This window comes from Neoarius graeffei, chromosome 19, assembly GCF_027579695.1.
Source record: "Neoarius graeffei isolate fNeoGra1 chromosome 19, fNeoGra1.pri, whole genome shotgun sequence".
Lineage (NCBI taxonomy): Eukaryota > Metazoa > Chordata > Actinopteri > Siluriformes > Ariidae > Neoarius > Neoarius graeffei.
In genome coordinates this window covers 52,017,182-52,030,482 of record NC_083587.1, presented here as the reverse complement: position 1 = coordinate 52,030,482, position 13,301 = coordinate 52,017,182, and the positions used below count along the sequence as shown (strand labels likewise).

Genomic DNA, 13,301 nt, shown 5'->3' with positions numbered 1-13,301 from the left:
CGGTTGGATTCACCTATACAAAAATCCGATTTTCATTTGTTTGTTAGTGAGTAGCCTGTCCTACAAAACCCTTACCTAGGCGAATAGCCAACATTAAAAAAGGACAACGTTGGGGATCTTAGCGTAGGCCTATCTGCGTATGGCAGCGAAAGGGAGTGGAGTGTGGAGAGATGTTTAAAATGACAGTGTTGGGGAAAGATGTTGTGACGGCACTGTTTCATGACTACGCAAACATCTTCGTCATGGAAAAATGGGTTGTTGTCGAACAATTTTTTTGTCTTCTGACGAAATTAGCCTACGCTCAATGCTTGAGATTTACAATTTTTTCCTGGGAGAGGCTTTTTTTCCTCGAACGGACGCTGGCAAAAGACGCTTCACGGAACACTATCGGCGCATGGTATAGCCCATCATATTATGCTCAAGCCTGAGCTCAACAATGCTTCAGGTTTTTTTTCTCTCTCAAATGGAACAAAAAGCGCTGCGGGGAACATTGGTATCGGCGCATGGGATCGGCACTGGTATCGGTTCATGGTATCGGCAACTGTTTGACAAGTACGAGTATATTAAAGTGGAGTATCGGGGCCGATGCCGATGCCAGTATCGGTATCGGTGCATGCTTAATAAATACTTCAGCATAATGCTTCAGAAGAGACATTGAATAAAATGACATTTATAATTGTATTTAAAACAGTGGAATGATCAATTTTTTGCCACAATCCCAACAGCACTAATCATAAAATTCTGTTTTTGATCATACTACATGTACATTTGCACTTGCAACACTGAAAAGACTTTGAATTAAAGAAGTACAGCCAGTGTTTGATATTTCAGTGAATAAAAATCAGACATGTAAAAAGAAACTGAATAAGTTTAACTCACATTTCATGACACTAATTGGCAAGTTCAACTCCAAGCATAGGTCAACCATCACCACTTCAGCACGTGTCATGTTCCGTGTCTTTTCATCCACAGATTTCGTAAAAAACTGCTGGATACCCCCAGATTTACTTTCCGCCTGACTCGCCATTTCAGCATACTCCATATGTTTTTTTTGTAGTCGACATGCTGCGTGCAGTCATCGCGACCACCATGAGTGATGTTAATGTCAGTTCTACACAGTTTGCAGTGCGCGTATCCATTGCCCTTTTGACTGGGTGTAATGCACGGCCATTCTACCGTATCGAAAATAGCGCGAACAAATGTGCGGAATCTGCGCATGTCACACACAGCATGTGTGGTTGTTGTAAAAATAAAATTGCCTAGCCGTAAATCGCGCATGGATTGAAAAAGTCGCTTGGACATTTAAAAACAACTCACTGGAATTTTTTAAGACTTTATAATAATTCCGTACAGAATAACACTGTTTGCCGTAACATCGTATTTACGTAACTTTTCCATACAAAATACGCCCAATCCGTACTAGTAGGCATCTCTGCATACAGTCACCAAAAATAACGTTATCACCAAAATTTTTATTTTTTTTTGCATGGTAAATAGAGCCATCACAGGGCTACAATAAACAACCAAGTTTATTTAGGCCGAATCCCATTTCACCCCTTGGACCAACCCCTTGGCCCTTCCCCTCCATTTTGCGCGTTCACGTGAAGGGGTAGGGGTATCCCAATCCCAGTTAACGCGGAGGGGTAGGGGAAGGGGTAGGGCTTCTGTACCCCTCCAAACGGAGATTTTCCTGGAGCTGACTCCGAACGAAGGGGTTTGAGTGATTTCCCACAATGCCATGCGGATTTCAGCGAGATTTCATGTGGATTTCAGAAAGATGGCGGTTCCCGCGGCGAAAGATTGTCATAAATGTATTTTCTCCATTATTTACGTGTTTTAAGTTGTTATCCAGAGAAAACACGCCGCTTGATTCGCTTTCGAGCTGAGAATGAGCAGCGATTTCTGAAATCCAAGCTGCTGCTAAAAAGCTTTGGGAGTGAGTATTGTTTTCGGTTGCTTTACTGCGTACGTTTTGTTCTGTTATTCTCGCTTTTATTGTTTACATGAGTGTTCTGACACCTCATTCTGTCGGATGTGGTGCACGAAGCACCAAAGATATCCCATTCAGTGGTGTTAGTTAACAAATCACACCCTGCCAGCAGAGATTTCTGTTCTGGCTCTGACTGTAGCGGCTGGTCGCAGCCAATGACGCATTTGGTCGCGTTTTGCTAACGTAAACGCTGACGGAGGTACGCGATGACGTATGCGATCGTTGAAGGGCTATCCCAATACGTAAAGGTTGAATTTCAAGCCCTATTCCTTGTAGCTCAGTTTCAAGGGGAAGGGCCAAGGGGAAGGCGGAGGGGAAGGGGGAGGGGTAGGGGTAGAAATTAGAATTGGGATTGGGCCTTAGTCAAGCCTTTTGATATTGAAGATAATAAGTGTTAAATGTGATTTTTAGCTTGCGTACCCTGATTGTAAAACAACCCTTATTTGAACATACTTCGGATCAGTGATCCTCAAGATCTCCCTGCAAAGACGGCCGATGAACGTGGCTGATTCGTCTACCGGCGGGTATTTGGGAATGGGAATGTGTGTCGATTGGTAGATGCTCTGCCAATCTTGGATCTGAAGAACAAAACAAATATGGGAAATAGAAGTCTGAACAATTAAAAACAGACAGAAAACTGAAATGGCAAAACAGGAAAAGAAGAGCCAGTGCTCTGGAATGTGGATGTTTATTCAGAAAAACTTTCTGCCAGTCACATGGGTCCTCCATTCACAAACAAATTTTAGCTCTTGTTATGAAAATGTCATGACAAATTTGGGTCTAAACATAAATCCCTCGCATACTGGTGACATTTAAGATGAGCACAGATGCTTTAAAAAAAAAAAAAAAAAGACGAGAAGCAAACACAACATAACCAGCTCCAAATCTCTATAACAGAGCCTTAAAATGAAGTTACTGTAATGCAGATTGAAAATTAAAAAAAAAAAAAAAAAAAGCTGTTTTGGTGCATAAATAAATAAATCAACATTATTCTAAAAAAGAGCTGATCTTATGACATGTCTGAGCACTAAGCTGCTGTTACCTAGAAAGCCAGTGACATCAGCAATGAGAGTTATCACTTTTAACCTAAATAGTACTGTAGCTGGTTAGGAACCTACTTTTTTCTTAAAACAACCTAACAATCTGTTTTTTTTTTCTCCCCCTCCCTGCCATCGAGTTATATGTTGATCCTGAGACACCGGTAATGTTGACCTCTACTGCTCTTCTGACCCGCACGATCCATCCTGATGCCCTACTTCTGGCTGGAGTCTCGTCACATCGCTCCTGTGGAGGACGGTCCCATATGGACAGACGAAAGATAGACTTAGAAGATGGCTCTGGACACTTACAGTTTTGCTATGATGGTTTAGGACTACAACTGCCATGATAACTTTAGGACTGCGGTTGTCATTAACAGTTTTGCACTCAAGTCTCCATCAGTGAACAGTTTATCTCATCTCGTCTCATTATCTGTAGCCGCTTTATCCTGTTCTACAGGGTCGCAGGCAAGCTGGAGCCTATCCCAGCTGACTACGGGCGAAAGGCGGGGTACACCCTGGACAAGTCGCCAGGTCATCACAGGGCTGACACATAGACACAGACAACCATTCACACTCACATTCACACCTACGCTCAATTTAGAGTCACCAGTTAACCTAACCTGCATGTCTTTGGACTGTGGGGGAAACCGGAGCACCCGGAGGAAACCCACGCGGACACGGGGAGAACATGCAAACTCCGCACAGAAAGGCCCTCGCCGGCCCTGGGGCTCGAACCCGGACCTTCTTGCTGTGAGGCGACAGCGCTAACCACTGAACAGTTTATAACTTCAACAAAATAGACTTCATGCTAAAACTATAATGAATTTCCCGGTTACACAGTTGCACTTTGTGATTCTATAGAACACCGTTAGAGAAGCGAGTTATTTATAAATCACGCAATCTCGTGATTATAAATAACCGGTTCGTTTCTGTTTCCGGTTGAGAGTATGTCATGCGCATTCTGGCTGCTGCTTCTCACCAGAGCTTTTTATTTTATTTTCTCTCCTTTTTTTTGTGTGTTTGTGTAGTTTGTTTCTGTTTGAGTGTTTTGTCCGCCGATTGTGGTGTAGCTCCGGACCCAGTTTTGGGAGTCGGTTCCCTCCAGGTCTTGGTTCGCCGTGGGTGATGCCTGTGCTCCTAGCTATGGACTGCAGTGAGCTCATTGTTCATTTTAACATCGTGGTTGTCCATGCTCTGTGCAGCAGTGCTTTAGTGCTTGGCGTGATGTTCTGAGCGATGTTGCTCGGTGGCGTTGCAGCGGCTTTGCAGGCGGTTTGGGACATACCAGCACTCTGCGTGGCGGTGCTTCTGTGCTTGCTTTGTGGATCCATAGTGTGGTGTTCCGAGTGATGTAGCCTGGCGGCATTGCGGCTGTGCTGGCGGTGTGGGACTTGTTTTCTGCGCCTTTTGGTGGGACTGGGACTGCTACACCATGGGAATGACATCCTGACCTCTATTTGGTGGACTTTTTTTCACCCCCCATAATTGTAAAACAACGAGGGTTATGTATATAACCGCGGTTCTATGAGTTTCGGATGACCGCCAGAGGCGGTGCTTTCAGCACATGGATATCCATCACACGAACGTGCAGGTCGAGTAATAGTAACAACAAAGTCACGTGTGACCTGGGTGACGTCACCCCGTGACCCCGGCATAAAAGACCGGTAAACCCAGGAAGTGACCTCTTGGCAAATCTTCTCGTGTACACTCCGAGTGACTGCCAAGCTCTGGCGGTCATCCGAAACTCATAGAACCGCGGTTATATACATACCCCTCGTTCTATTTCGTTTCTACTGACCGCCAGAGGCGGTGCTTTCAGCACATGGATGACTAATACCAACCAGGTCATGAGGAGTGCCTACCCGTACCCAGTGCTGCTGCGACGGGCCTGGAATGACAGCCGTCGCCACAGGATTATGTGGGACGACATTAAGACGGTAAAACCTGGTGAAGGTGCAGCTGGAAGCCCAGGAGGCTGCGCTGCATATGTCTGAAAGGGGCACGCCCTTCAGTGATGCCCATGAGGCTACCACGCCCCGTGCAGAGTGCGCCCTGGCAGCCGGAGGAATCGGGAAGCCACTGTGCCTGTAGGCATGTAATATGGCCTCGACTATCCACTTGGATAGCCTCTGCTTAGAGAGCGCCAGACCCCTCGACGGTCCTGTGTGGCACAGAAACAGGGCGTCACTCCTACGGAAGCCCTCTGTACGCGACACGTACACCCTGAGGGCGCGAACTGGGCACAAAAGTTCCGACCTCTCACCATGGCCCGCCTCGAACGCCGCAAGGCTAAGGGGCTGGTTGACGAAGGTAGCAGAGAGGGTCTTTGGGAGGAAAGAGGGGTTAGGCCACAGGGTGACCCCACTGTCGCCGGAGTGCCACTGCAGGCACTCCCCACTGACTGACAGCACGTGTAGTTCCCCGACGCGCCTCGTCGATGTAATAGCCAGAAGAAAAGCAGTCTTCAGGGAGAGCCATGAAATGTCTGCCGTGAGCAGGGGCTCAGAACGGTGCGTCGCAGAGAGCCTGCAGCACCAATGAAGGTCCCATGTGGGTACCCGGCTCCGTCGGGGGGGGTCTCAACCGGAGAGCACCCTTCAAGAAACGTGCCACCAAGGCGTGGGACCCCACGGTCCTTCCCCCAACTCTGGCATGCTGAGCAGAGATGGCAGCTGCATAGACCTTGATGGTGGCAGGGGTAAGACCCTTATCAAAAGCAGAGACTGGCGGAACAGTCAAATGGTCGGCAGGGGACAGCATGTAGGCTCCTCCCCCCGAGTTAAGCACCAGTTGGAGAAAAGCCTCCATCTGTTGGCATAGAGGGCATTGGTGGGGGGTGCCCGAGAGCTTGCAATGGTATTGACCACTGCCGGCTCACAAGGACCTCGCAGGGGGTCCGGCCCTTCAGCGGCCATACCCAGAGCTGCAGACGGGCTGGATCCGGGTGCCAGATCTGCCCTCCCAGCTGTGATAGCAGGTCAGTCCTCACTGGCAGGCACCAGGGGTCGCCGTTCAGAAGTTGCAGCAACTTGGGAACCACACTCTGCCCGGCCACCGGGGGGGCGACAAGCAGCAGCCCGTGGTGGTCCATCGCAACCCTGTGTAGGGTTGGCATGATCAGCAGCAGAGGGGGGGAGGCATACAGCAGTTGCCTCGGCCAAGCATGCGCCAGCGCATCCTGGCCCAGGGGACTGGGCCGTGGAGGCTGAACCACAGAGGGCAGTGTGTCGACTCCCGGCAGGCAAAGAGGTCCACCTCTGCCCTGCCAAAATGTTCCCAGATGGCGAGAACCACCGCTGGGTTGAGTCTCCATTCCCCGGGATCGGGGTCCTGGCGGGACAGCAGATCTGCTGCCCTGTTGGCAGTGCCTGGCAAGTACATGGCACGCAGGCTCAAGAGATGTCGATGGGCCCACCGCAGAAGTTGGCCAGCCACTTCCAAGCACTGGAGGGACTTTGTGCCTCCCTGGTGGTTGATGTAGTACACTACCGTAGCGTTGTCCGTCCGCACCAGAACGTGTCTGCCGGTCAGGCCTAGGAGGAAGTGCTGTAGGCCGAGGAACACAGCCCGTAGCTCCAGCACGTTGATGTGCTGCGCCCGTGCAGCACCGGGTGGAGGTGGAGACCGTTGAACCACCTCTGAAGCGGCATAAGTCCAGAAGTCCCAGCGGGACCAGAGAGGAGGCTGCCGTAAGCATGCCCAGCAGGCGCTGAAAGGTCTTCAGGGCGAGTGACCTACCCCGTCCGAAGCGGCCAAGCAGTAGGCGGATGTTGTGGATCCTTGTCTGGGAGGGAGTTACCATCAACGACCTCGAATCCAGGTGCACGCCCAAGAAAGTCGTCTCCCGGCTGGGCACCAGCGAGCTCTTCTTGTAATTCACCCTGAGCCCCAGCTCTACGACATGCGAGAGCACAGTCGCGATGTTGGTGCGGGCCTGAGCTGCTGACCGTGAACAGACAAGCCAGTCGTCCAGGTAGGGCAGGACACGCAAACCCCTTGCCTGAAGTAGTGCCGATGCCGCTGCCGCACACCCGGTGAACACACGGGGTGCCAGCGATATCCCAAAGGGCAGAACATTGAACTCGAAAGCCTGGCCCTCGAAGGCAAACCGCAGGAACTGCCTGTGGTGTGGCACAATGGGAACATGGAAGTAGGCGTCTTTCAGGCCAAGGTGACAACCAGTCGCCCGCCTGGATGTGGTGTAAGACATCCACTGTACGCAGCATGCGGAATCTCATGGTCCTCAAGTGGGAATTGAGGGACCTCAGGTCGAGGATCGGGCGGATACCGCCGTCCTTCGGAACCAGAAAATACCTGGAGTAGAACCCACCTTGCTGTCTCTGCCTGTCGACGGGAGAGACTGCTCCTTTCTCCAGGAGGGTGGCGATTTCCTGCCGGGGGACGAGGGACTTCCCCAGATGGCTCACGGTGGTGTTTGACCCCATGAAACGTGGTGGACGGCGGCAGAACTGGATGCGGTAACCCTCGGTGAGGGTCACCAGCACCCAGGGGTCAACGCTCTCCAGCTTTGGAGCTGTTCGCTGGAAAAGCGGCCGACCGCCGGCGCGCTGATGTCAGCGCCGTCCAGAGCGCCCCCGTCGGTCACCATGGGGGCGACAAGGAGTGGACTGGGTGTAGGGGGCGGCACCGCGGGTCCGGGAGGTGGTGGGGTGGCGAAAGTCATCAACCCGTCTGGTCTCCTGGCGGGTGCGTGGCCGAGACAGAGTCGGTGTGGGCCCCCTGAAGGACTGGGCAGCATTGCCATGGTGGTGGGCCTGGCGGGGGCCAGCGAACTGCTGTTACGCCTAGATGACCTGGGCACTCCGATCCAGGGCTTGCTGAGTGGCTTCGCCAAACGGCTCCCCGGGGACAACAGGGAGAGAGTGCAGCACACGCCGGTCGGGCTCGGCCAGAGGGGACTGTGCCCGCCATATCTGCTGGCGGCCGAGGGTGAGATACGACATCAGCCGGCCCAGTTCCCGCGACGAGTAGGCAAAGGCCTGGAGCCGCGTCACACAGCTCCCGTGATGCCGCGCTCGTCCCCTCCAGCGTCTGGGGGTCCATGACACCTGGCTGGCAGAAGGGAACTTAAATAGGGCGAGAACGCTCCAAGTAAGTAGCCCAAAATAAACTATCAGGCGGAAATAAGAAATAAACGACCGGGTGAACACACCCGTGGTCGGGAATATTAACAAGGATGGCGCCGTGCGCTACAGAACTGATAAACAGCGGCGAGAAACACCGCTTTAATTTAAATGAATGAAGACCGCTTACCTGAGCGACAACAAACCGGCCTCCAGCAGCGAGGACACGCCTCGGAGGGCTAGTCAGCTAACTCCACCGAGCGAGAGCGCTCAGCTTAACGGAGTAACAACCAATACGAATATAACACACAAGACAGCCGGCCCGTGAGCAGGCCGGAGACAAGACTACACAAAACAAGCGGTTGATAATATTAACAAGGATAGGCACTGTGCGCCACAGAACTGATAAACAGCGGTGAGAAACACCGCTTTAATTTAAATGAATGAAAGCCGCTTCTCAATGTTGGGCATCTGCAGGAGGCCATAGGTAGGGGTGTCCTGCATTGCCGCCAGGGCCCTGCAGTCACTAGGGAGGTGGGAAGGCATCTAGGGTCCGCCCAACACCTCTGTAACTCCTCGATGTATGAGGCCGAGGGCGGAACAGACAACGAGGAAGGCTATGTGGGACCTCTGAAGAAAGCGCTCTGATGCTGGGCCACCGGGGCGTGTCCAACCCCAGACGGGCCAATGCAGCCCTCAGCGTTGGCTGGATGCTCAGGCACATGCAGTCTGCGCAGGCCATGTCCGTCAGCCCCTGCCGCAGGTGATCAATACCCAGGCATGAGGGGCACTCGCGGTGGCCGTCCTCCGGTTCGAGGGGGACCGGCAGTTGGCGCAGCGAGAGAAGAGGTCCATGACGCCTGGCTGGCAGAAGGGAACTTAAAAGATAGGGCGAGAACACCCCAAGTAAGCAGCCCAAAATAAACAATCAGGCGGTAATGAAAAACGACCGGGCGAACACACCCGTGGTCGGGAATATTAACAAGGATAGGCGCCGTGCGCCACAGCACTGATAAGCAGCGGCGAGAAACACCGTTTTAATTTAGATGAATGAAAACCGCTTACCTGGGCGACAACAAGCCAGCCTCCAGCGGCGAGGACACCGCCCCGGAGGGCTAGTCAGCTAACTCCACCGAGCGAGAGCGCTCAGCTTAACGGAGTAACAATATGAATACAACCCACAAGACCGCCGGCCTGTGAGCAGGCCGGAGACAAGGCTACACAAAATAAGGCGGTTAATAATATTAACAAAGATAGGCGCAGTGCGCCACAGAACTGATAAACAGCGGCGAGGAACACCGCTTTAAATTAAATAAATGAAAACCGCTTACCTGAATGAGGACAAGCCAGCCTCCAGCGGCGAGGACACCGCCCCGGAGGACTAATCAGCTAACTCCACCGAGCGAGAGCACTCAGCTTAACGGAGTAACAAACAATACAACACAAGACCGCCGGCCTGTGAGCAGGCCGGAGACAAGGCTACACAAAATAAGGCGGTTAATAATATTAACAAAGATAGGCGCAGTGCGCCACAGAACTGATAAACAGCGGCGAGAACCACCGCTTAAAATTAAATGAATGAAAACCGCTTACCTGAATGAAGACAAGCCGGCCTCCAGCGGTGAGGACACCGCCCCGGAGGACTAATCAGCTAACTCCACCGAGCGAGAGCGCTCAGCTTAACGGAGTAATAAATCAATACGAATACAACACACAAGACAGCCGGCCTGTGAACAGGCCGGCGGCGAGGCTACACAAAACAAGGTGGTTAATAATATTAACAAGGATAGGCGCCGAGCGCCGCAGAACTGATAAACAGCGGCGAGAGGAACGCCGCTTTAATTTAAATAATGAAACCCGCTTACCTGAAGCGAAAACAAGCCGGCCTCCAGCGGTGAGGACACCGCCCCGGAGGGCTAATCAGCTAACTCCACCGAGCGAGAGCGCTCAGCTTACGGAGTAATAAATCAATATAACGACAAGAAGAAAAGAGTTGGTGGACTTAGCGCAGTTTCTTGGAGGGTGCATAAGCACAGCCCCAACCCTACGGGTAACGAAACTACCACAGCGCTTTGTCCAAATTTCAATCCAACTCGCAACCTGCAAACGCGAGAAGATGTAAGAGGTCACTTCCTGGGTTTACCGGTCTTTTATGCCGGGGTCACGGGGTGACGTCACCCAGGTCACACGTGACTTTGTTGTTACTATTACTCGACCTGCACGTTCGTGTGATGGATATCCATGTGCTAAAAGCACCGCCTCTGGCGGTCAGTAGAAACGAAATAGAACCTTGGGTTTTGAGAAAGGCGCTATATAAATTGAAATTATTATTATTATCTGGCGGCATGGTGGTGTAGTGGTTAGCGCTATCGCCTCACAGCAAGAAGGTCCGGGTTCGAGCCCCGTGGCCGGCGAGGGCCTTTCTGTGTGGAGTTTGCATGTTCTCCCCGTGTCCGCATGGGTTTCCTCCGGGTGCTCCGGTTTCCCCCACAGTCCAAAGACATGCAGGTTAGGTTAACTGGTGACTCTAAATTGAGCGTAGGTGTGAATGTGAGTGTGAATGGTTGTCTGTGTCTATGTGTCAGCCCTGTGATGACCTGGCAACTTGTCCAGGGTGTACCCCGCCTCTCGCCCGTAGTCAGCTGGGATAGGCTCCAGCTTGCCTGCAACCCTGTAGAACAGGATAAAGCGGCTAGAGATAATGAGATGAGAAAATTAGCTCATATGTTTAACGTCTTTATTTTTCTGTAAAGCTGCTTTGCGGCAATGTCTGTTGTTAAAAGCGCTATACAAATAAACTGACTTGACGTGACTTAAAACAAAGAAACATTTACAGTAGATAATGCGTAGTCAGGAACTTAGACCAAACACGTCTTATTCTAGAGAGTAGCTAATTAGGAACCTACCTTTCCTTTAAATCAACGTGAACACTTCTTATGGTTGAAAATATCTAGTTAAGAAACTTCTTTTTCCTTTAAACTAAAACTAAACACATTTTAGTTTGTATCTAGTTTGAAGTGAATGTTTTTCCTACACCACTTATTCTAGAGACTTGCCAGTTAGAACCTTGGCTTTCTTGTAATAAAACCTAGTAGCTTTTATTTTAGAGACTAGTTATTTTGGAGCATACTTTTCCCTAAAACTAAAGATAACGTCACTTCTTCTAGAGACTTGCTAGTTAGCAACCTAGGTTTGGTTTTTTTTCCCTTTAAACTACAACTAACACCTCTTACTCTAAAGATTTGCTAATTAAGAACCTACTTTTTCCTTTGAACTAAAGAGAACAGCTAATAATCTATACCCTTTCATTTGAACTGCAACAAGTTTACTGTGACTTCCAGAACAATGCACTCAGAAAAATAGAAAGAAAAAGTTATTCAAAATGTAATGCAGATTAAGTAATTGGGAAACCTTGGTCCTGAGGAAGCTGTTGCACTCCTGCTCCACGTTGTAGTTGATGATGCGGGAAACCTCCTCCTGCCAGATCTTCAGGCCGTAGATGCTGACGTAGTCCTGGATATACTCGAAAGAGCGATAGAAGCCGTCCATGGTGGCAGCCATTTCCTTCAACTTGGGCATCAGTTCGCTGGGCTGGAAAAAAAAAATTACTTACTACTTATTTGACTCTCTAAGAGTTTAGTGCTTATTTTCTGCATTATTTAGTAGCTAAATGATACTGAAATATAATTCCCAAAACAGAAAGTAAGTCTAGTGTGTTGAGTATTAATAGAAATTCACATCATACACAGACTGTAACAAAAGTTCCTGCATTTGAAAATACATGAAAACTACTGTGAAATGATGTGTTGAACGGTGGACAATTTATCATACATCATGCTGCATAAAGAATCATCCATGTTTACATTCTGAATACAAATCTAAATTATGTTCGGACTCCCAAAGATGAAAGACGAACCACCAAAAACCAAGCTTGAGTTCTGCTCTTACTTTAGCTTTAGGGTTAAAGATGAGGCCTTTGTGTAGAGAAAAAGCAACTCTTTTAACAAGCTCCTTCCTTATTCCATCCTCCAGCAGCTGCTTGGGATCCACCTAAAGCCACACCAGTATATAAGATAAGGTGTTATTCTGCATGGAGTATCAATATACAACTTCATAAAGTTTTACAAACCTTAATGATTCCGACGAGTGTCATTTTCATCATCAGAATTCCCTCAGTGAAGATAGAAATGGCATGGGTGAGTTTGGCAACCTGACAAAAAAGGACAAATAAGGGTAAGGGGTTAAAGGTAAGGGTCAGGGTTAGGGGTCAAGGGTGAGAGTAAGGTAAGGGTCAGGGTAAGGGGTTAAGGGACAAGGGTTAGGGGTTAAGGGTGAGAGTAAGGATCAGGATAAAGGGTTAAGGGTGAGAGTAAGAGTTGGGGTAGGGGGTTAAAAAGGTAAGGTTAGGAGTTGAGTAAGAGTCAGGGTAAGGGGTCAAGGGTGAGAGTAAGAGTCAGGGTAAGGGGTTAAGGGTAAGGTTAGGAGTTCAGAGTAAGGGTCGGGATTAGGGGTTAAGGGTGAGAGCAAGAGTCGGGGTAGGGGGTTAAAAGGGTAAGGGTCAGGGTAAGAGTTAGGGGTTAAGGGTAAGGGTCGGGATTAGGGGTCAAGGGTGAGAGTAAGAGTCAGGGTAAGGGGTTAAGGATAAGGTTAGGAGTTAAGAGTAAGAATCGGGGGTTACGGGTAAGGGACAAGGTTAAGAATAAGGGTTGGCGTTAGAGGTAAGTTTCAGGGTTAGGGGTTAGGTTTAAGGGTCAGGGAGAATTACTAAGTCACACATTTCAGCAAAATTAAAACTATAAATATGCACACTGAAATGCAAGCACACTCACCTCGTAGCGTGGCGTTAGCTGGGCGTAGTCTTTCAGCTTGTCCTTGTCTAGCCGTGTAGGAACCTCCATAATGTCATGGATCTGCAGCTTGATGATTTTGGCCAGTGAGGTGAACATACTTTCTGGAATGATCTGCAGAACCTGTAAGTAGTACAAATGTCATGCTCAGCGACAGATACGTTTCCACTCAAATATTTCCATCAGCTACTGAAGATTATACAAAAATAGTCTGACCAAACATTCTAACATTGCGAGTGATAAATAAAAGCTGGCAATTAACATTAACTATGTAGCAGATTTCTCAATTAAATCTAACATAAGCACGGCTAGAAACTAAATTATTCCTACAACCAAACAG

At 49.5% G+C, this 13,301-nt stretch overlaps 1 protein-coding gene across 1 annotated transcript in view; it reads right to left on the bottom strand.

The window, feature by feature from the left end:
• The window catches only part of washc5 (WASH complex subunit 5), a 70,604-nt gene that overhangs the window by 22,308 nt on the left and 34,995 nt on the right, over positions 1–13,301 (bottom strand). Inside the window, exons 16-20 of the mRNA XM_060900248.1 lie at positions 12,944–13,084; positions 12,244–12,324; positions 12,063–12,164; positions 11,526–11,705; positions 2,444–2,568 (exon numbers count right to left, since the gene is read on the bottom strand). Of these exons, the coding sequence (XP_060756231.1) occupies positions 2,444–2,568; positions 11,526–11,705; positions 12,063–12,164; positions 12,244–12,324; positions 12,944–13,084 (629 nt within the window). The remainder of the gene's footprint in view (positions 1–2,443; positions 2,569–11,525; positions 11,706–12,062; positions 12,165–12,243; positions 12,325–12,943; positions 13,085–13,301) is intronic.